This window comes from Dioscorea cayenensis, chromosome 21 (genome assembly GCF_009730915.1).
Source record: "Dioscorea cayenensis subsp. rotundata cultivar TDr96_F1 chromosome 21, TDr96_F1_v2_PseudoChromosome.rev07_lg8_w22 25.fasta, whole genome shotgun sequence".
NCBI classification, from domain to species: domain Eukaryota; kingdom Viridiplantae; phylum Streptophyta; class Magnoliopsida; order Dioscoreales; family Dioscoreaceae; genus Dioscorea; species Dioscorea cayenensis.
In genome coordinates, this window is record NC_052491.1 from 681185 (window position 1) to 704475 (window position 23291).

At 34.2% G+C, this 23291-nt stretch overlaps 1 protein-coding gene across 6 annotated transcripts; it reads left to right on the forward strand.

Annotated features, from left to right (window-relative positions):
* Positions 1-15315: 15315 nt before the first annotated feature.
* LOC120252534 (helicase protein MOM1-like) lies at positions 15316-22701 on the forward strand. 6 transcript variants are annotated; one of them, XM_039260710.1, is made up of 7 exons: positions 15316-15339; positions 16814-17369; positions 20437-20529; positions 20613-20695; positions 21751-21835; positions 22282-22377; positions 22538-22701. In XM_039260710.1, the coding sequence occupies exons 2-7, from the start codon at positions 17364-17366 to the stop codon at positions 22574-22576; spliced, it is 402 nt and encodes a 133-aa protein (XP_039116644.1). In that variant the 5' UTR covers positions 15316-15339; positions 16814-17363; the 3' UTR covers positions 22577-22701. The 6 variants fall into 6 exon arrangements, with proteins under 6 accessions (XP_039116644.1, XP_039116643.1, XP_039116642.1 ...); XM_039260709.1 differs by lacking the exon at positions 15316-15339 and adding an exon at positions 15583-15628; XM_039260708.1 differs by lacking the exon at positions 15316-15339 and adding an exon at positions 15583-15628 and having other exon boundaries at positions 17262-17369.
* Positions 22702-23291: the final 590 nt, after the last annotated feature.

A 23291-nucleotide genomic window follows, 5' to 3' on the forward strand; every position in this document is an offset into this window, starting at 1 on the left:
ATAAAAAAAATGTTTTAGTTAATAAAAATTTGAAACAACCCCCTTCTTGTCTGCTTGCTTAGGATCTCTAATCTGTAGAAATGGATGTAGAAATCCATAAATAATAAATAAAATAATATAAAAATACTAATATTTAGGGTATATTATGAGAAATGGAGAGAGTGTTGAGAATAGGGATAGCAATGGGATGGGACTGGGGCAGGGCACGCCTCTATCATCCCTGCCTCAGATGGCAATGGAGCGGGGCGGGGCACGCATTTACCATCCCCGCCCCATCCTTTTTTTTTCATAAACGGCCCTTCCAACCTTACTCATAGTTACAAATAAGTAACTAAAATTTCTAAAAACATTTCTAAAATAGTTTTTTTATAAAACATAACTCATAAGAAATTTATTGAAATTTTTAAAAAAAATTATTTACCCCCTACACTATAATATTAATAATAAGTTAAATTATTAGCGGGGCGAGGCATGGAAAAAACCAAAGCCGCTCCGTTCGGGGTGAATTGGGTCAAAAACAACGAGTTGATTCGATGTTTACCATCCCTAGTTGAGAAACAGACATAAAATGGGGGTTTTTAAGTGTCCATTTAACCTTTTTATATCATAATTCATCCAAAACCTTTACCTTACAAAGCCTTCAAAAATAAACCCCTCCCGAGCAGGCCTTTGGTTTGGCCCGAGAAATTTTTTTAAGGGCCAAAGAGAGGGCGACGACGAGACGAAGTGGAGGAAGAAAGCTTGGTGAGAGAGGTATGAGAGGAATGAGGAATGAGATCAAGTGTGCCATTGATGCTAGTTAGGCAGATCAGGGCAGCGAAACTTCTGAGCTTGGGAAAGCAGCGGATGGATCCGATTCGGGAGGAGGATGCTTCTGCCGATGTGCTTTCTTGTCCGTATTGGGTGAGTTTTTTTTTTTACCCACTCATTTTGGAGCTTGAATTTCTCATGTTTTAGTATCCGAGTTAGGTTTTCATATGCTTAAGAATAATAGGAACTTTGGAAATTGTGGTTTTGGAGAGGAATTGCGACTTTTTTTTTTCTTGAGAAATTAAAGGTTGTCTCTGGCCATTGGTAGAGTGATAAAAAGAAATTAGCTTTGCTGGGTCTGGTTTACTTCCTCGTTTCTCAAATCTTTTTCTTATTCATGGATGCCAACAACGTTACACAATATATAATGTGAAGAAGATGGTGAGACCAAAGACAATGATTGGAAGTTCATTAACTTTACAGTTGTAGAGTGGCAGATGTGACATTGAACTATCAGACTAGTGACTACTTCTACACCCCCCCAAGGCAAAATCTCTTTCCACTATGATTAATAAAAGACTGCAATTAATGCAGGATTTCATGTTTTCGCTTGCTTTCCTACATGTTTTGCAATCTCAAAAAACTTTTTCAATCTAATATTCTGTAATTGTACTTATATTTAATGTTTGAAAATAAAAAATTAATACATTGATTTGTGATATTACCTTCAATAATTTTGCAAATTGCACTTATTCCTTATTATTCCTTAAAGATAAGCTTTTGCCTTTTCATGCTTGATTTCTCGCACTTTCTCATCTTGTTTCTGCCTTTGAATGTGATAATATTGTGCATCTGTTATTCTTTAGTCCATTGTTTTTAAATAGTGTATTTCTATCTTTTGCTTCCAAGAATATAATGTTCTTGATTATAAAGACAAAGTTTTAGATGGGTTTTATGATGCACTTGAGTTGCCAACTTCTGCAAGTGAAGAAAAGATTCCGTCACTAGTGGCTCTCCAAAACAGAAATTTTGGTTTTGAAGGTATTGTTGTCGATCATGCTATTGATCATGACTTAGTTGAGTTAGAGCAAGTAACATAGTGTATATTGCTTGACTTCCCTAGTGAGGCAGGGATTTTAGTTCAAAGAATATCTAAACTTGTAACTGGTCATATGGGTGGCCTTGTACAGGATGCTAGTATCATGTTAGCAAGATGGTCCGAGAATAGCACAGAGTTACAAACGTCACTACAAACAAGTGTATTACCTATTGGTTGCATAAAAATTAGGTCATCATCATGCTTTGCTCTTCAAGGTCAAGCATCTTACTATTTAGAATGAGGATTCTTTCATTATCATCACCACATTCTAGCGCAATATCCATGCAATCAACATCATGTTACCATGCAAGTCCTTGCGGACAATGTTGGTGTTCGTTGCAACTTAGTCAAAGGAAGACAGTACACTGGGGTTGGCAATGCCGTGGTTAACATAATTAAATTAGATACTGGTAGGTGTATGTCTATGTTTTGTAAGTAGTGTCACTCTTAGAGGATCAGTACTTGCTAAAAAAGTTAGTTCTTGTATAATAACATTTGGGGTTAACTAAATTATTGTTGAAAGCTCATTTTTGATAAAAGAAGTTATTAAGCTGTTGGTATCTTGTCATTTATCTATTTATGTTTTATGATTTCACAAATAGTCCTTTTTTTTAATATACAACTTTTACTACTTGCTGTTAGTACTTCTCTTAAATGCTGCTTGCTTTGTGTATGTATAACAGATTGTGCATAAGTATTACTATATATTTCCCTTTCATTTTTTTTACTTTTTTCTCTGAATGGTTGATTTATACTATTGCCTTTGCAAAAGTTTATTTGACTGAAGAGTTGTAAGTGTTCTGATGATTTGCCTTTCCTTTTCTGCTCTCTTTTTTTTAGGTGTTATTACATTGTTCTTTCAATGAGAAAAAAATCGAATTATGTTAGTGATAAAGGTATTGTTGTTGTAAATCGGTCACTTTGTATGGTGAACTTTGGTTGTATTCGTATGCATCACACTTCTTGTCATTGTTAATGAAGTGGGTTTTTCTTATTCTCAATGCCTAATGTCTTCTTTAACTACTCACTTCTTCTTCTTCTTCTTCTTCTTCTTCTTCTTTTTCTTCTTCTTTTTTTTGGTTAGGGAATTAATTAGTTGATCTCATAGTGGGCCCTCACAGTCTTATTCCAACAGATACACTGAGTGCAAAAGATGCACCCCTAAGTTCAGGTAATACATGACTTGCAGAAAATTTCAATTCCTAGACCACAAATAAATCAGGGGGAGACTTATTGGGATCCAAATAGTTATATGAAAATGAATCTGGACCTTCATCATTTGATAATAATATCTTAGATAAAATGTCAAGATATGAGAAGGCAATACTTGTACTTTCTGTTGCAAGTAGTGGAACATTATCCACAATAGTTGGAAGTAGTTCAAGTACAAATGCAAAGGGCTTTTCTCTTGATCTACCAAATCAGTTCCCTTCAAGGCAGAAAGGCATTGTTGTAGCACCTTTAGATGTTAATAATTTGGTTAGTGGGAAACTCAGCTTAGCACCAAGTTTACAGAATGCTGAATATTCTAAAAACCATTTTTGCTGAGCTGAACCCTTTCCAAGAAATTGGAGTCAGAAAAGCTTCTAGATCACTAAAAATTACTGATAATAAAAAACATGAGTATCAGAGCGCACAGAAAGTGTTGCCACATTACCTTCATGGCCTCAATATCCCTTGATTTGGAAAAATCATCCCGCTTGCAATGAGGTTCCAAACACAAAACAATATAAAGTTGTGGATAGAATTTTACTGAGAATAGAGATAGGAGTGAATGATCTTAATGCTTCCTCTTCTCATCAATCAACTACAGATAGGAAGGCATTGTTTGATGGTTCTAGTGGAACTGGTGGCTCATTTTCCACTGGCAGAGATACTGCTGAGAGTAAGATGAATGGTGCCTCCAGTGCTGGTTGTCCTTCTGAGTTCAACAAATCGAACATTTCCTCCAGATTACATCAAGATGGTAAGATGTATATTGGCCAAACTACTTCACAAGCTAATTAACAACTGAATCAACCATCAGAAAGAAAAAACAGAAATCAAGACCAGATGGCTTTGCAAAGCTCTGCTGAAATGAATGAATGAATAAATAAATGACATTGAAAAACATGATCGGAAGAACCACTTGGATGATAGTTTTATGGGGACAGACAGGACTTTGAAAAAACTAGAATTCTCTTCCTCTCCTTTGTAAGTGAGGTCGAGCAGGCTTGATTCAACGCTTCATGATGTGGTGGAACCAGAAATCCCATGAGAACACCTTGTCATTGGTAGAAGGATTGGATTAGGTACCATTTTCGTCTTAATATTGAATGATTTCTTGGAGTTCTCTTTACATAGATGGGCAGATGTCATATTTAGCATTTTAAAATACCATCTTTGATATACGCCTAATTAGGTTAAATGCAAGCTAATTTGATTCATATATATCTTTTTACTATCAGGATCTAATAAAATTGTGAAACTCTTTTGTTTACAATTGTTAATGTTCCATTATCAGTGATTCGTTGTTTCATATTGTTTTTCTGAAAAGGAGCAAATGAGCGTATGAGACCATTTTTCTAGCAATATTTGCCTTTTAGTGTGCAACATATTTTTCTTGAGAATTAATTACATGTTTTTGTTTCGTTCAATAGGTTCTTATGGGGAAGTGTACTATGGAGATTTGAATGGCACGGTGAGTTCTTAATTGCGATATCACTTGCATTCTTTATTATTAGAAATCTTCTGAGTTTAATAAAAACTATTTGACTTTTCCAGTTCTGTTTTTAGAGTTATTTTCTACTTTTTGCCCCTTATAGTTAATTGGTTTTATCTTATGGTTGACTATCTTCCAACTTTATTATAATAGATTTCTAACATTTTGAGTAATATGTAAGCATTCTTATCCTTGATGCTTTGAGTGCCTATTACTATGAGATATCATAATAATATTATGGATACGAGGTATTTCGACCATTAGACCTTTTTTCTTATGGTTTGGTCATATTTAAGGAGGATATTGAGGTTTAACTTGTGAGTTTTATGAGCTTCTTCCGGCAAAATGCTCAAAGGTTGCAATTGAACATGTAGTAGATGTGCAATGTGAACAATTTTATAATAGGGCTTGATGGTTCAAGTTGAGGACATTGATCACCAAACTGTTCGATGTGACGAACAAATAATTTTTGCTATTAATTGTTTTTATATATATGTTGATTGATTTTGTTATGTTCCTATTTTTCCATGTAGGACAATGGGGATAGAATCCTATTGTTTGAGAGTACCAGCCATGAAGTTGTTTGATTATTGTTTGTATGAGGAAGTTGTACCTAACTGAATTATTTAAAAATGAGAAAGAGAGAATTTTTTTATAGGTTTGAATCTTGTGTAGCACATCTATCTTAAAGGAATATTTTGCTCTAGTATAAGAATTGATGTAAGAGATTGATATAATAGTGATGATATGGACTGTGGGCATATGTTGGTTTCTGATTGGCAATGGAGTACACTTGATGTAATCATTACAAATGGATGGAGGGTTCTTGATTATGACTAATTTAAATTTTCAATTCTTGCTTACTTTTTTTACTATATGCTGTTCTTGGTTTGTATTCTTCATAGTATATGTCCTTTGGCGGTGATCACTAGTAATGCCATAAATCAAGCGAGCTTGTCTTTGTGAAAAGAGGTCACCTTAATATGTCATACAAACACCTAGCTACAGAATACTGTATTTCCATTCATTTTATCCATTGCATAGCTGCTTTATGCAATGTTTGGGCAATTTTTGTGATTAAAAGATGTTCCAGGTGACCCTACTAATTTTTATGTGAAGGATCTCTGCTTTATTATACTATTTAATATAACTATAGTTTTCTTATCTTGTTTGATTTTTAAATCTGTGCATCCTTTTGGTAAAAAGGATGTTATAATTTATCTGTGTTGCATATGAATAATAGGAAGTGGTTGTGAAGAAATCCCTGGATCAGGATTTTGATGGAGATGCTTTGGATGAATTTCAGAGAGAAGTTCTTGTTTTCTAGGGTAATCATTACATGATTTTATATTTCCACTTTATGTTTTGATGAGGAAGCTTTAATTTTTAGGTGCCATTAGGTGAAAATCTTGCGTAGGTTGTGGCATTCAAATGTTCTATTTATGGGTGTTGTGACTCGCCGACCAATCCCAATCTATCAATTGCTTCAGAGTTTCTTCCAAGGTAGAAAGAGAATCCTGTTTTCCTTTAAATTGAACAAGTGATTAATATGGAAGAAATCAAACTCCTTCCTCCCTCACTCTTGAACTTGGTAAGCTTTAGATCTAATGTTTTCATTTAGTATTTCTCCCGTATTTCTTGGTTTTAGATTTTCTTTAAAAACTTTGATCTATCTATGGATTTGATGGTTTATATGCTCAAATTGAAGCCAATGATTTGTGATTCATATATGAGAATGTTGTTGAAGAAATTTCTTGATATAGTGTTGTAAATTTGAAGAAAACATAGTATAAGGTCCGGTTTTACTGTAGCATATCCGAAATTACTATAGCACTGAAAATTTTGAACCTTTTCGGGTATTTCATTGGTCCAAATTGAAGCCTTCTTACCTTGAACTCATTGGAACTAGGTTTACTTCATTCCGATGTCATTTGGGTCCAAAATGACGTTGTTTTGCCTCAAAACCCTAAGGTTTCGTAGTCGACTTGTATAATTGCATTTACATGCATTCCTCTTTAGCTATCATTCTTATGTTCATTAGTATTTGGATTCCCTGCTTGTATCTAGTTGGCGAAACATCCTCAAAAAGGAAGGAACTCACTTATCAGTGAGCGCGTCTCGAGACGAGACGAATAGTTCTGTTAGTGGTTTAATTCGTAAATGCATAGATTTAACAATCAAAAGTATTACAGTATTTCCTTATATGTTTAATATCATAAATTTGATATATATATATATATATATATTGTGAGTATGAATATATTTGAAATGGCTAAACCTAGAATACTTATATGTATTCATTTTGGAATAAACATGTTACATATGGAAGTATGTTATTTGCAAATGGAATAAGGGTTGATGCAATTTATGTATTTAAACATTGTTTGATGGTTTCCTTGAGTTGGAATTCGGAAAGAATTCTATTCTTGTATTTGATTTTGATGGTAACTACAGATTTAGGTCCGACACTGCAGTGTGGGGTTCCACGGTCCGGCCTAATGGGAGGTGGCGTGGTTAATCTTGTATTTACCCTGGTCAAGAGGTGCGCGGAGCCATTGACATGGGTTCTATTTTTGTGAGAAACCTGGGGTTACCACACGGGAATCTTAGTGGCCAACACCAAGGAAAGGGCAACATTTATATTGTTAAGGTTTTAAAACACCTTGGTGGTCCCGTAGCTAGTCGCGGCCACGACTAGCTTGGGAATGGTTTGAGGCCAGCCCGCATTTTCTTAAACTGTGTTCAATGTGTTGAAAAGTTACTCGCTTATTCTATTGTCAGGCATTGTGTTATTTGTTAACCTGTTGAATACTTGAAAATTTCTTTTATATGTTAGTATTATTATGGTAGATAAAGATTTGAAATACTTGATCTTTCTGTTATATCTATGTTGTCACCACTCACTGGGTAACACATGTTACTCACCACTCTCCTTTCTTCTTTCTCAGACTGAGACGTTGGACTGGGTTGTGTTGTGCAGGCAGTAGAGTAATTTGTCTGTTCTCCTTATCTAGGTTTGTTATAGTGTCCATGTAAATTTTATGGATCCACTAGACTTGACCCTTATGTATTGTTCTTATATTTGTACCTCTTGGATTGTAATTGAAAACCCTGTTTGTATTATTTGTGATGATCTCTTGTATTTAGGGTCCCTGTGTGAGGGAACCCTATTATGTTTTCATTGTTGATATTGTTCCATGTTCTAGTAACTGTGTTAGCAAGTTTGTGTTGAGCCTTACGGTGACTTGAAGGTGGGGCCCGTTGTGGGATCCACTTCTTGTTGTCGTGGCTGTTGCCACGTGTCCGGCTAGGTACGGGGCGTGACAGTTATCTTCAGGAATCTAAGCTTATCACGATTAACCTACCATCTGGAGATCGTTGATGGGGCCCATCTCGATCAATTCATCTTCACTCCAGCTTTAGGCTCAGCGGGTGGAATGATTATTGGGTGGAACAATAGTTTGTTTGAGGGGCACATGATCTCTCAAGGCACTTACTGGCTCACAATCAAATTCATGACAAAATCCAATGATGTTTATTGGGTTTGCACCTCGGTGTATGGACCAAATGCGCATTATTTAAAACCTGGCTTCTGGAATGAAATTAGAAATTGCCAGCTGGGCGTGGGGGTTCCCTAGGTAATTTATGGTGACTTTAACTTAATTTTCTCCCCCTGGGACAAGTCGAATGGTTACCCTAATCTTGATGATATTAGACTAGCACAATTGCTAATCAGGAACCTTCATCTTGTTGAGGCCCCATCTTTCGGCAAACGGTTTACTTGGACCAATGGGTAAACTAATCCAATTTGGGTTAAACTAGATTGTTTTCTAGTTAACCTTGACTGGAACTTTCTATTCCCCTAAACCACCCAAAATTGTCTTCCAAGGTTAGGCTCTGATCATGTCCCAATCAGACTTGAATCAGGAGATCATCCCTCAGTCCAACGTCCATTTCACTTTGAACAGACTTGGTGCTCGGCGGAGCATTTTTCAGACCTTATTAAGAACTGGTGGAGTAGTTCTCAACATAGTTATCAGACTCGGATCGGCCCGGCGGTCATACCGATTGACCCAGTGACCCGGGGCTTCAACCGGTCCGGATCTTTAATTAGACCGGTTATGCAATCAACCCGTTCTGACACGCCTTGACCCGCTTTGACCCGGTGGTCGGATTAGTTGACCAGGCAGTCAGACCGATTGACCCAGTTTGATTTGTAATTTCAATTTTGAACTTTGGTTATATATTAGATTGGGTTTGGTTTAATACTTTGATGATGAATTTAAACTTTTATTGTGAATTAGTTGATGCTTGAAGTTTGACGTATTGTTATATGTTGGTATTATGTGAAGTTTGAGCTTTTTTTCCCCTTTTCTACTGCTTCCAAATCAATGATTAACAATTGTTTTGTATTTTTTTCCATCAAATTATTTATTTGATAACTAACAATTCATGGATATTATTATTATGATATATCACTATATAATTAAAAACTAATTTATAATTTTAAATATAATATTTTAAAATATTTTTATTAACCCAGTATTGACCCAAATGACCCGACGGTTGAACCAATTGACCCCTGACCCAAAGTCTTGACTGGGTCAATGCCCGAGCCAGGTCTAATAACTATGGTTCTCACTTCCAAGGATGTGGGGCTTTCATTCTCGCCAAGAAGATTGCTAGAATTAGAGAGCAATTCAAACACTGGGTGAAAATAGACTTTGGATCGATAAAACTCAAGAAGCTGGCATTATTACATGAGATTGATGGCCCTGTTCTCGTTATCATTCTGAATCCTAAAGGAAACTCCATGCATCTTCAACACAAAATAAACAAACTCTTTCAGGTGACAACTAATAAATTATAACATCTACATCAGAAATATATCATGAAAATCTAAACAAAATAATTCAACCACAAGAACACTAGATGGCCGATTGAGAATAATACAAAATTGTAACAGAAACATCACCCATTTTCTACAAGTGCTTCATTAGCATTGCGATATTAGACTTCTGATCCTCCATGTTTTCCTTAGCTTGATGAGCAGGTTCTTGCTATTACACCGAATTTATAATGAAACTTCATGAATCTCAAACACAATAGAAATTCCTTTCCTAAATGTCAAAGATTCCCCTTCCATGGCTTTATCAGCAGCACACATACCAACACCTGCTTGTCTTCGTTTTCTTCTTTCACCTACCAAAAAAAAACAGAGGTAAAACAAAGATCACATCATCAACACCAAATACAAAGTCAGGTCCAAGTTTTGAGGGCCCCTTACTTTAGAGTGTAGACCATTCTGCATATTAACAAGACTGAGGCTTTTGAAGTTAGATGAAGTCCACGTGTAATTCTTAGCAATGTAAGTGAAAATAACGTATAAACAACATTATACATACATATGCTTCCAAATAAATCCAACATGTACAGAGAGCGTAACTTGAAAACAGTTTGAATGCAAGATACAATTCAACAATAAATGTCTTCAATCGATGAACTTCCAAGCCATACTTAATTTAGAAAATATACAAGATAATAATAGTAAACAGACCTCAAACTTGGAAACCAAATAATATGTCCTCACACCGGCATAAATAAGAAACCAATCAAAGTATTTGGATTTGAGAAATGAAACCAGCAACACAACAAGAGCAATCCAAAGCAAAGATATTGCACAATAAATTTGGTAGATCACTGGCTAGCTGCAAAGAGAATTCGTGGTTCTGTGAAGCATTTGGTGATGCAAAACCCAGGAAATTAAAGACCTGTCAAAGGATGTCATGATTTCTTAATGTTATAAGTTGCACATTGAATTTAAAAACAAAAAAGAGGAAAAAAAAATAAGAAAAGAAAAAAGCATTCTCTCCAAATTAATGTTGATCTTACTTGGTTTGAACATGAGATGATCTCCAACTTGTGCAGATAAAAATAGAGAAAGCTCAAAGACCTTCCATTCACTTTAACTAATCGTACATGCATTAGGGTTTTCCTCCTGCAAACATATGAATATTCATCAAATTAATCATTCTTAGTTACATACTTGTACATATACTTCAATGCTTCAAACAATGCCCATGTGTTTAATGATAATCCAATTCTTGGTGTTATAATGGGTGCATGATAAACTATATAAACTAACTTTCAAACAAGATAATAAGGTATGGAAAGGGGCATACATATTGCCGATTAATAAACCCGTTCCAAAGTGAGATCTTCTAGAGTGATACAGATATAATAAATTTAAAGCTCCTTATATTATAAAAACTCAGCATGAATAGTAAAAACGAATTTTATAATTTTAAAAAGAATATCCTTATATTATAGCAATTGAGTAATGAATAGAAAATTATATTAATAACTTAATTTAACATTCATGAATCCACAGTCCATGGGAAGAAGTTAGAAATAAAATATAAATAGGTGTTTATTTACATGCATGCAGACATTTCTATTTTAAATGACTTCTGGAATTAAAGAATAAAAGAAATGCTTGAAACTCACCGAGTACACAATGTGACATGGCAAAAGGAAAGATGGGATGGTGGCATCATCCCATTCTAAGCTTTCCCACCATTTTCTCTCACAATAAATGGGTATTACTCTTTGTCTGCTGTTAATGCCACGCCTGAATGGAAGCTTCTTCAGATTAGGACATTCCTCCACTGAAAGCCATGAAAGTTGAGGGAAATCCATTGCAAAATTGCTTATGCTCACTAATTTTGGCAGGTCTGTCAATTCTAAACATTCCAGACAAGGGAATACGGGGCGTTCTGAGACTTGTTGGATTTCTCTCTCCTCCTCGACATGAAACAACATTTGTATCTCTGCACAATCTTCTATCTTTAATTCAAAAAGACATGGGAGATGCAGGACCCAAGCAAAATTAGCCAAATTACATCTGTATATACATAATGTCCTGAGCATATGAAAAAATTGTGGAGGCGATATATCTGTCCAATTAATATTCTGTAGTTTTTTGACATCATAAATTGTGAGGTTCTTGAGATCAGTCTGACTTCCATTCATCACAAGCACCTCAAGCTGTGGGCATGATCTAATATCTAATTCTTGCAAGAATTCATGATTTAAAGTATCAAATGAAAGAGAGATCAAGTTATCCAATTTGCTTATACAAAGCCGAGTAGTTGGCAAACATGAGAGTTGTTGAAGAACTTCTTGTGAAGCTACACGCATTCCAATTGCTATGATATGTTTCTTCAATGCCTTTAACTCTTTCAGTTCTACCCACCCATGCGGATATAGATCAATGACCTTCAACTTCTGTAATCTTGAAATGAGACCATTCTCTACCTTGAGAAACCTTCTCAAATGTCTGCATATCAGATATTGCAATTTATTCAAGCACACCAACTCCTTCGGAAGTGAAGAGATGCAAGTGGACGAAATGTTTAGATATTGTAAATTAACCACACATTTGATGTCTTTCGGAAGCTCTTTGATTCCAGATCTTGAAAGATCCAAATATGTCAAATTTGGCACTTGTCGAAAAAATCCTTTAGGAAATTTTTCCAAATAAAAACTATTTACTATCATTAAACTCAACAAATCAAAACTCTGATGCGACAAAATTGGCAAAAGCTTTATGCCGCTTATAATCATCTGGTGTGCAAATCTCCAATTCTCTGTGTCCCTTGTTGATATTTCTGCCAGCCCATCATATTTTTTCACTATCCATTTATTCTTGTCCATCCCAAAATCTGATGCTATCCACTTTGCCATCTCATAAATTACATCATGCACGTGCACATAACCATTATCAGAAAAATACAATAAACATGATTCCTCCAGAATCTTAAGGAAATATTCTGCTTTATCATAAGCTTCTTGTAGATAGACAAAATCATCAATCAGCCCTAAACCCATCCAAGATTCAAAAAGTTCATATTTTGATTTCCCTTGCAACAATATGGATGTGAATAAGAAGTACCTTTTGATATTATCATGTAGATTATCATAACTAAATTTTAAAATGGGAAATAACGATTCCTCTAAGCCCCCAATTATTTCAGTACTTGAATTTTCTAATGATCTCAAAATAAATTTCCACTCTGGAAGAGTTTTTTTGTTTGACATGGCCTAACCAATCACTTTCAGAGCAAGAGGCAAACCACTGCACTCATTCATCACTTGTTTTGCTATTTCGTTGATCTTTTCATCTAACTCAATAACATCTGAATTAACATTGTCCTTGAAAAGATCCCATGCTTCATCTGGTTCCAAGCATTCCACTTTAATCTTTTTGCTTGCGCCCATCCGGGCACATACAGCTTCAGATCGAGTAGTGAAAATCACTTTATGCTTGTAATGTGCAGTCACAATGTTGTCCCCATAAGGATCAGGAATGCCAAGATCAGCAAGATCTATTTCATCCCATACATCATCCAAGAGCAATACAAAGTTCTTTGTTTTCAAGATATTGATCAATATGTCTTTTTCATTTGTAGAAGGGGCCAACTGTAGCTTTTTAGCAATCTCTTCCCGAAGTTTTTCTACCTGCATATTTTGTGAAGCTTCAATAAATAACACATGATCAAATCCCATGTTTGCATCATCTAACAATGATTGGTTGATTTTTTTTAAGAGTGTAGTTTTGCCCACACCCCCCATGCCCCATATGCCAATCATTTGGACTGTTTCATCTGCCAGATAACTGCAAGCAACATCAAGATTGGAGCCTATTTTTCTTCCCACTATTTCACGTGATGCAGGGACTGGTTTAGGAGGCTGTTGCTCTATGAATGAGACTTGTGATTGTTCTTTCATCAGCTGAGTTATCGCATCCAATAAATTGATTGCACACCCGCTAATTTTATACCTTGAAAAACAATTTAGACAACAAAGGCCTTGAACACAACAACCTTTGTTATATTCATCCAATAACTGTTTTACCTTTTCATCTTTTTCTGAAACCTACTCAAAAACAATGCAAAAGGTGTAAAAAATCTTTGTGGGAGGACAACTTACTTTCCTATATCATTACAAATTGAAAAACACAAACCAAACAAAAATTCTATGATATAATCTATATATATATATATATATATATTATTTTGATTTAGGAGTGAAAAAAAAGAAAAAGAAAAGGTCGTCTTAGTATGGTAGAAGAAGCCTTACCTTTTGAAGCCAGCGTTGAAGTTGATTGTCTGGTAGTTTCACTACAAGAAAAATCCTAAATCGATACGGAAAAATTGGCACGGAAAAAAAATCGTGACAAATTTGTTACAAGATTTGACACGGAACTAACAAACCGTGTCAAATATTTGATTTTTTTTTAAAAAAATATTATTTACTTCCGTGCCAAATACTGTGCCAAATATACAAATTTAATAATTTTACATGACAGTGTCAAATGTAGGCTAAACATATAAAAATAATTTATTAATATGCATCAACACCGCGTCAAAACCCAAATATAATAATAAATTAATACCATGCTAAATACTATGCCAACAATATAAATATAAGTAATATATTAATATCGTACAAATATGTCTACATAAATATATTAATATATTAACGACGTACAACACTCGGCCAAATATAAATATATATAATATATTAACGTGCCAAATACAAAGTGCTAAAAAAATATAAATATAATAATATATGAATATCATGACAAACATAGTACTCAAAATATTAATTTATTAATACTGTGCTCAAATATAGTCCATAAAAATATAAATATATAAATATATTAATATCAGCTAAATACTCGTGATAAATATATAAATATATTAATATATTAATGCCGTCACAACATCACGCCAAATATAAATATAATAATATATTAATACTGTGCCCAAATACAGTGCCAAAAATATAAATATATAAATATATTAATATCATATGCTAAATACTCGTGATAAATATATAAATATATTAATATATTAATGCTGCCCAATACTCAGCCATAAATAAAAATATAATAATATATTAATACTGCTGCCAAATATGACATACAAAATATAAATATATAAATATATAAATATTAATACCACACATACACTGTACAAAAATGTTAATTTATTAATACCATATCAAATATAGTGCAAAAAATATAAATATATTAATATGTTAATATTGCATGTATTTGAGCCCTAAAATTGTGCCCTAAAAATATATTAAATATATTAAATATAATTTTTCATTTTTATTAAACAGAGACACGTCACAGATATTAAATATTTAATAAATTAATTTTTATTAGTTATAGTAATTAAAAGAAAAAAAAACAAAAAAACAAAATTTATTTCATTAACCCTAAACCCCTGTCCCCATTGAAGCTTTTTTTCACCGCCATCCATTGCCCCTCCTCTCTCTCTCTCTCTCTCTCTCTCTCTCTCTCGGCCGCCATTGGAGGAGCTATGAGGAGGAGGGAGAAGGACAGTGAAAGGGGATCGAGGGCGGATGCGATCGGTGGTGAGCTCTTTAGGGTGTTGTTTTGTTATTTTTTTTTTTTGAAATTCCAAAGATCTGGGAGAATTCAGAAGAGGTGTTCATTCTAGGGTTTGAATCTTCTTTTCATATATCTCTGTTGCCATTGGAGGAGCTGGAAGGAAGAGGAACATCGGTGACGATTGGTAGTGAGATCACTGTCTTTAGTTTGTTTCTTTTCTTTAAAATCCAGAGGAGATTCAGAATAATGTGTTCTTCTTAGGATTTGAATATGTTTTTCCCTTTCTGTGTGGCCATTGCAGGAGCTCGGAGGAGGAAGGAAGCATCAGCGTGAACTGGCGGATTAGAGGTGGTACGATCGGAGGTGAACTCTTTGGCGTTTTTTTCTTTTCTCTGTTTTTGTTCTTTAATTGTGATTCTAAGCTGTGCATTCCATGCGATGAAAATAGCTTTCTTGGTGTTCTTAACATATTGTTCTGAGACTATTCTTGTAAATTTATGATCATAGTCTGTATTTTTAGAGCTGATTAACATAATGCCAATTAAACATATTCTGCTGTTTTGCAGGCTGTTAGTTGGATGCTTGCATTATAGCATTTTTGGAGCTTTTTCTCTCTTCAGGCTTCAATTTCACAATAGATTTCTCCATTATGGTATCTTTCTATTGTTCAATCTTAGTAGATGATTTTTCAAAAGTGAAATGAAGACATCCACAACTCATTGTTTATGCCCTTGCTTCTAAGAAATGCCATCTCTTTGTACTGCATGGCCTACTAGCTAGAGATAATAAAACCATGTAAAACCAGAAGAACCAAAATTATTTAGCATGAACTATTCTCATGTTTTTTAAATTGATAAATGATGATTTGTAGCTGTAGTTGCGGCCCATAGGATCTATCTTTGTATTATTTATACCATGCATCCTCTGCTGCCAGCTCCACCATTAATGTTAGTTATTTTCAAAAAACAGACATTTTCTCTTTATTGTATATATAAATATTGCTGCTATTACCCTACTTGTTCAGTAATCTGATTTACCATCACTTCTGGAAAAATTTGAAAGAAAAAAGCATTTTTCATTGTCTTCAATTGATATATATATATATATATATATAAATTTGCATGATAAATAGTAAACAACTTTCCTGTAGTAGAGAAATAGAGTTTCCACAAATTAATTATCCAGAAAAACATGACCAAAGTTTAGTAAATGATAAAGATACTTATCAAACATGCAGAGAAGAAAGAAAGACACAAGGTCTGCAGCTTAATAGAAACTACATGCAGAAGTATAGCTTAAAACATCATATGATCATTCATATATATAATAGAAGATGAAACAGAGGGAGAGAACAAACAACTGTGTCATAAGAGAAAACACACAAGTAGTAGATAAGTTAATTATAGCATCTGGGATCAGCACAATATCAGTGCATGCTTATAATTATAAATGCCTTAACAGTAGTAGATAAGTTAATTATACCACCACCACCCTTGTTGTATCCCCCGTTCGGTCCACCATATCGACCACCATAACCACCATCATAGTTGCCCCCCAGGTTGTTGCCAGGTTTGTAGAATGAATGAGCTGGGTGCGAAATGTATTCTATTCATTCAAATGCCTGTGAACTGATGCTCCATTACATACCTCTTTTGTTTCTTTTCTTTTAAGTTTGTTTGAGCCTGATGCATCACTGATTATGGTTGCCATACAAGCTTGTAATAATGTTTAATATTTTCGCTAACTTTATGACCATTTGAATCAACAAAATTACAACACCTTTGTATTCATTTTAGAAAAAAATAATTCAGCTGACCTTTTGCATCTTAATTTGCAGCATCACTCAAGAAATAAGAAGTGTTTTGTGTGCAACAAACCAACACTTGGCATCTTCAACACTGCACATGAAATCAAGAAGAAGATGATGACATTGAAACTAATATATAATAAGCACTGGTTTACTGAGATCCCCACCCACCCAAATTTATTAAATATTTCCCCCAAGTCCAACCCAACTCAAGTGAAAGTTAGTTTTGACCTTGATCCCATTGAAACTAATATAAAAATATTCTTAATAGTCCAATATATAGAGGCATCACAAGATCCACTCATATAATAGCCTGTTTTAGAAAACAACAATATGAGCAATGGGTTGTGATAATTAGGAATGCTAAAGTTTAGAGTTGTTAATTTCCTTTAGATTCATTATCCTTAACATATTATTATTTGTGTTAGACTTGGTGTTAGATTTGTTCTGATATTGATTTTTGTTGGTTATTATACAGGGTACCTGTGGATCCTCTTGAATGGCATATTATTATTTTTTATTGCTATTCTGTATCTCCTAGCATCATTGGGAAAATTGGCATTAGGAGCCACTGTTGCATATGCTGGTAAGTGCGCATGATAGTCCATTATTATCCACTGTTCCTTGAAATATTAGAATCCTATTGTTGGATGATTATGTTGTACTATGTTTAAGGAACTTTTCACTTATCTGTTTTTTTTTTTAAAAAAAAAAATATGTATACATATATGAACTTGTTCTTGTGTTTTTTTCTTCATATTTGAGGTTTCAATGAATTATAAAAAGTTGAAACTTATATATGTTGAATTTAGTGCACTTAGGACTCTCTATGATGGTTATGGTTATGGTGCTGTTTTGAGTGGGAGTGGAATGTGATTCTTCACATCTTTTTGTTCACAGACAGAGCACTCAGGGGACATGCTTCTCATAGGCTCTGTTTGAGAAGTCCTCAACAATCTGCTTCTCAAATGAGTACGTCTCCTGGAAGTGCCTGTTTTTTGGCATTTGTTCTGTTATGGAGAACTCTTTTTCTCCCTTTTTTAAGATGCCTTCCGCTTATTCCGTTTATCAAAAGTACAAGCAATCCATCTTGGGAAATCATTCTTTTTTAAAAAGTGTGAATCATTAGTTTTTGCTCAATAAGATTGAAGGAAGCTTTTTAGATTTCAGCATGAAAAGCTGCTTCTTTAAACTAATCCAAATAAAACTGATATCACTGGTTTCTCCAGGTTAAATAGAAAATAAACATCTCCATCATTTAATTCTCTGGTTTACTTTATTTCTACGTTTTATGGGATATATAGCCAAATGTGAATTTCACCAGCTCACTTCACCAGCCCTTTTCTATGATCGATTGAGTTTTTCTTGGTATATGTCACCATCACCGGCAGAAAAGAACAGTCATCCCCTCCTCTTTCTTTTGTAGTTTAATAGTATTGCTCAGACTCCTGAAGTGATGCCACTGTTGCATATGCTGATAAACAAGTTGTTTTCATATGTTGTTTTATTGCAATGAATTAACAACTTTTGTCAAACTCTGTTAGTACATATGTATGGGGATGAGAAAAAGGTTGTTAATTACTTGATAGACAAAATCAAGTGATGCCTGTTTCAGTGTGTCTTGTGACTTTTCAATCCCAAAAATATCCAAGTGCACAGTAAACAAAATGTTATTAGAAATAAGGTGCTAATTATCTGCCCTGTTTGATGATGTATTTGGTGTTTAATGTGTGATCCACGTCTAAACTAGAGTCCATTGCTTTTAATTTTCTAAATTGCTAACTAGCCATAGATAATTAATCAAAACTGCCAATCTGATACTCTGGTTTATCTTAATATATATATATATATATATATATAAACTTTTTGCATTTCAATGTGAGAAATTCGACATATTGTATAGGTGATTAAGGATCTGGCCTTGCCTGGCCAGATATCATGTGTTTTTTAACATAAGTTCTTGTGGATTATGAATCTTTTTTTTTTCATAAATATCTCCTCTGTAGGCCTTTCAACCATAAATATCTTTATCTTGCATAAGTTCCTGTGGATTATGAATCATTTTATGATTGTTATTATTATTTTAAATTTTGGATATCATGTGTTTTTTAGCATCACTTACCAGTGTTTTGCTTATGTTGATGCCACTTATATTTTTATGCTCCTTAGAAGGCATGCCTGCTTTTTGTTGACAAATTTGACAAAGTTTGTCTTACTATTACCTAGTTCTACTCATATATATTGTAGAATATTCTATAAAGTAATACTATAACAGTATTTTTTTTTTTAAATTTTTATGCTCCTTAGAAGGCATGCCCCATGCATCTCTCGTCAATGCCTGTCTAGCACGAACTAAGAAGCAATACTGCCTACCCAACGTGTCACCTTTTTATTTATTTATTTTTTTAATTCTTCTTTTATATTTAAAAATAAAAATATATTAATATTAATTAATAATGCAGGGGCCCTTACCTTTTTCATTTATTGTTATCATATTGGTGTTCAATTAATATTGATAATAATAAGCAATGTCCCACTTGTACTTTGTGGCTCCACATGCTTCTTATCTTGCTTGATTTACAAGGTGGTCTCTCCTCTTGTGTTCAAGATATCATTGAATGCAACACCGTTTGGTTACTTATCTATACATGCATTGCATGTACGTTCTCATATATATATATATATATATATATATATTATATATAAACCTGTCTTTGTTTATTGGTTTTATAAAGTAAGTAGAAGAATTGGATTATTAAAGTCAAGTTACTTAGGCCCTAAGTAGTAATTCTTTATTGAAATAGAGTAACAAGAACAAAAAATGAGACAGCGGGTGAGGGTTTGTGCGGAGGGGAAATGGAAATTTAGGAGCACCTTCCTTTGTGAGTGGGTCCCTGTGTATAATTACTATGTCCCTTGCAGATAAGCGTGATCAAGGGGAAGATGAAAATTCTATCAACCAAAATGAATTGTGGGACCGCATTGCTATCGGAAGTCGTAATAGAGTGTTGGGAAAGGGTAATATAAGTAGGCAAATGTCTTCAATCAATTACAAGCCACGTTCAGGGCCTTCTCAATCAAGTGGACAACTATATGACCAAATTAAGGAGTTACAGGCAGAGCTTGCTAAAACCCAAGCTAAGCACAATGCAATGCTTGCCGAGCATGATACGATGCGAGCCGAACATGATGCGATGCGGATTGAGTGGGCTCGTCGTGAGTCATTTGAAATGTCATTGCTTGCAGCACTTAGGTTGAAGGGCATTGACCTCTCCGATATGCATGTTGCTACTCTCACGCGATCTATCCCTAGAGCACCAACAGTGGAGGCGCAATCGCATGTTGATGAGCACTCTCCAACGAGAAAAAGGCCTCGCACCACACTCGTTGCCGACAACACTCTTGATGGCCCGAATGATGAAGAGGATATATGTTAAAGCTTACTTTGAGTTTTGTCTTGTTGATGTTGTTGGTGTAGAAGTTAGTTTCTTTTCAATTGGATGATAAAGAAGATGAAGCAACAATTCAAGCCATAGTTCACTTCAATTTATTTAGCAACAATTCATTCTAATGTTTTCAAATTTTTTTGTTGAAGGTAAAGGTCATGAATTGTCATTCAGTGTGTTTTACATTAGCCTTCTTTGTTTGAACAGGATGGAAGGAAAAAATTACGCCATGCACAAAGAAACCTCCATCTTTTGTTGAAACCAGAATTATCAAGCATATGTGGAACTTTGAGGCTTCTGGTACTCGTTTTCCCTGTATGTTGACATTGTAAGCTAGAGTAAGGTCAAATTATATATGTTTGTTGCTTTTGCTCTTTATATAGGTGGATGTCAAGTGTTTGGCTGAAAAGCTTCTTGAATATGTCATGAATAACCACCTCGTTGTTCGAGATCCTGAGACTATTCTGTAAGCATTGAAAATATCACTGGTTAGAATTACTCATCTGCATTTTTTCTTCATGCTGAAATGGGATGTTTAATTTTTTTATTAATCTTTTCCGGAAAATATGGCCTTGCTACTTTGCATCACCAACTGATTTTTCTTTCTCCAAAACCTCCATTTACATAAGTTCACTTTGCACACACTTTGGGTTTGCTATGTTTATGATGCCTTTCTGGCATTCACACATATAAACATACATCTGATTTGTTGTTTATGATGGTTTCTTTGAATACAACCGGGTGTGAATATACACACACATCAGATTTGCTGTTAATGATGGTTTCTTTGAATACACCCGGGTGTGAACATATATACACACACATGCATCATATTTGTTGTTTATCATGGTTTTTTTGAATGCACAGATGGGGGTCGATATATATATGCACACATGCATCGGGATGCATCGGGATTTTGCTATTTGGGATGGCTTACTTGAGAAGCGAGCAGGCTCTCGCGTTTATCTGTATATATAAATACATTAGGATTGCTATATTTATGATGTTCCGTGCCTTTGAACACACTCAAGCTTTAGGTTTGCCATATTTTTAATATTTTTCTTGAATTCAAACAATCGCAGATTTTTATATTCATTAATTTTTCAGCACACACCATTTTGTTATATTTATGATGTTTTCCTTAAATTTTACACACTCATACACACACATAGTTTTTCTATATTATTTTTTTTTTCTCTTTTTGAATGTGTATTTTCAAAGTGCTTGGAAACTAAGAGTACTATATCATTACCTTCAGTAGCTCCAATTGGAGCTCCATGGCAACAAATTTATCTGTTTGCTAGGAAGCAGAAGAAGATATATGTTGAGTTTTTTGAGTTGGCTCCTATCAAGTTGTCTATAAGGTGAAGCTCTTAAATATTGAAGATGCTATTCCATTTGCAGTTAGAAACTATTAGAGTACAATGTGTGTTTCCCTGGTGAAGGAAGTAAATTCCTGTTACAATCTCTTCTTTCTTCAATTATTCTACTCGATCTAACTTAAGGTTTTCCATGTTAAAGCTTTTCAAGCACTCCATGGATGGTGAGGAATGAAACTCGTGCAGGAACAGAAACTTTTATCCGCGTAAGTGGTGCAACTTTTCAGGTACAACTGAAAAATTTATTGCAAAAGTTATTGTTTCTTTTATTATATAATTTACTATAATTTACTCACGTGATTGTTATTTTTGGCTTATAGTTTGAATTTAGCGGCATCAAAATTACTCGAATGACCCTTTTTGGTTTACGAAATGACATTGAAATAATGCATCGTCCTAGTTCACTAGCAAATCATAGCCTTAATCCTTCACTTGAACCTCAGAGCTTTTGACTTGCAATTAGAGTTAGGATGATGTAACGGTGCAATTTTTTTTCTTTTATTAGAGTGAAGATATCCTATACTAAGTCTGTAACAGAGTCTTCACAAGCAAATATATGCTTCAAAGCAAGCACAACCTGCATTATGGGTGTATTTGGTTAAAACTAAGACATCTTATATTCTCCATAACTTGAAACTTCATAAATCTGATCTCTTATTCCTAAATTTGTTAGGTTGAAGACAACACTAAGTACTTGCAATCTGGTCCTCCTTTTCTCATTCTTCTTCATCTTGCTTTGGGTGCACTTTGGGAGATTACTCGACAGAAGGTATTTGCTCAATCTACTATACATGGCTGATTGTCAAATTTTGCCATTGTGATGTCTTATAATTTTTGTTCTTTTTATATTAATCCTATTTGGACCTTTGTGTGTTTTTTTTTTATCCTCAGATAAGATTAAGAAAATGACATACAACTAATGTTATCAGGATCTTGTTTGTTCCCCACCAACAAGGCTGCAATACTGAGTTTTAATGTTGCATGTGGAATGGAGTTTTAATGTTGTTTTGATACGAGTGTTTGTATAATTATACTACATGATTTCCAATGTATATATAGGGCATCTATATGTATTGTTAATTCAATAGGATGATTTTTGTTTGGTAATTCAAAATTTTTAACTAGTGCAATTAAAAAAATTAAATTAAATTAATTTCATATAAATTATTTTTTTTCACAGATTAAACAAAATCGTGCCGAAAACTGTAACAAAAAAGTTTTATTTAAAACTGTGCCAAATACCGTGAAAAAAAGTATAGTATATAAAATCAATAAAACAGTGCCAAAATAGTGCCATATGTAGAATCAAAGTCCGTGCCAAACATTGATGGCAATGGTTGGCACAATAGTAAAAAACCGTGCCCAAAATAGTGACAAAGTTTGGCACGATATTAAAAAAACGGTGCCAAAATGTATTTGTGACTAGTGCTATAGGCATAGTTAATTTTTGGTGCCAAATACAGTACCAAAATTAGTTTGGCACGATTTTTAATCCTATTTCCGTGCCAATTTTACCGTGCCGATTTATGATTTTTCTTGTAGTGAGTGGAACGGGAGAATTGGACCCGATTGGTCCATTTACCTCGTCCGTACCCTCTGCATAAGGTGTATGGATTTCTACATATGAGACAAATGAGATAATAGTATAGTCCAGAGCATGTTCACAGGTTGAAAATTAATTAT

Coding starts and splice junctions, on each gene's coding strand:
- LOC120252534 (XM_039260710.1), top strand. Junction 21,836..22,281: donor TAAGTGGTGCAACTTTTCAG/GTACAACTGAAA, acceptor TAAATTTGTTAG/GTTGAAGACAACACTAAGTA. Junction 22,378..22,537: donor GGGAGATTACTCGACAGAAG/GTATTTGCTCAA, acceptor TAATGTTATCAG/GATCTTGTTTGTTCCCCACC.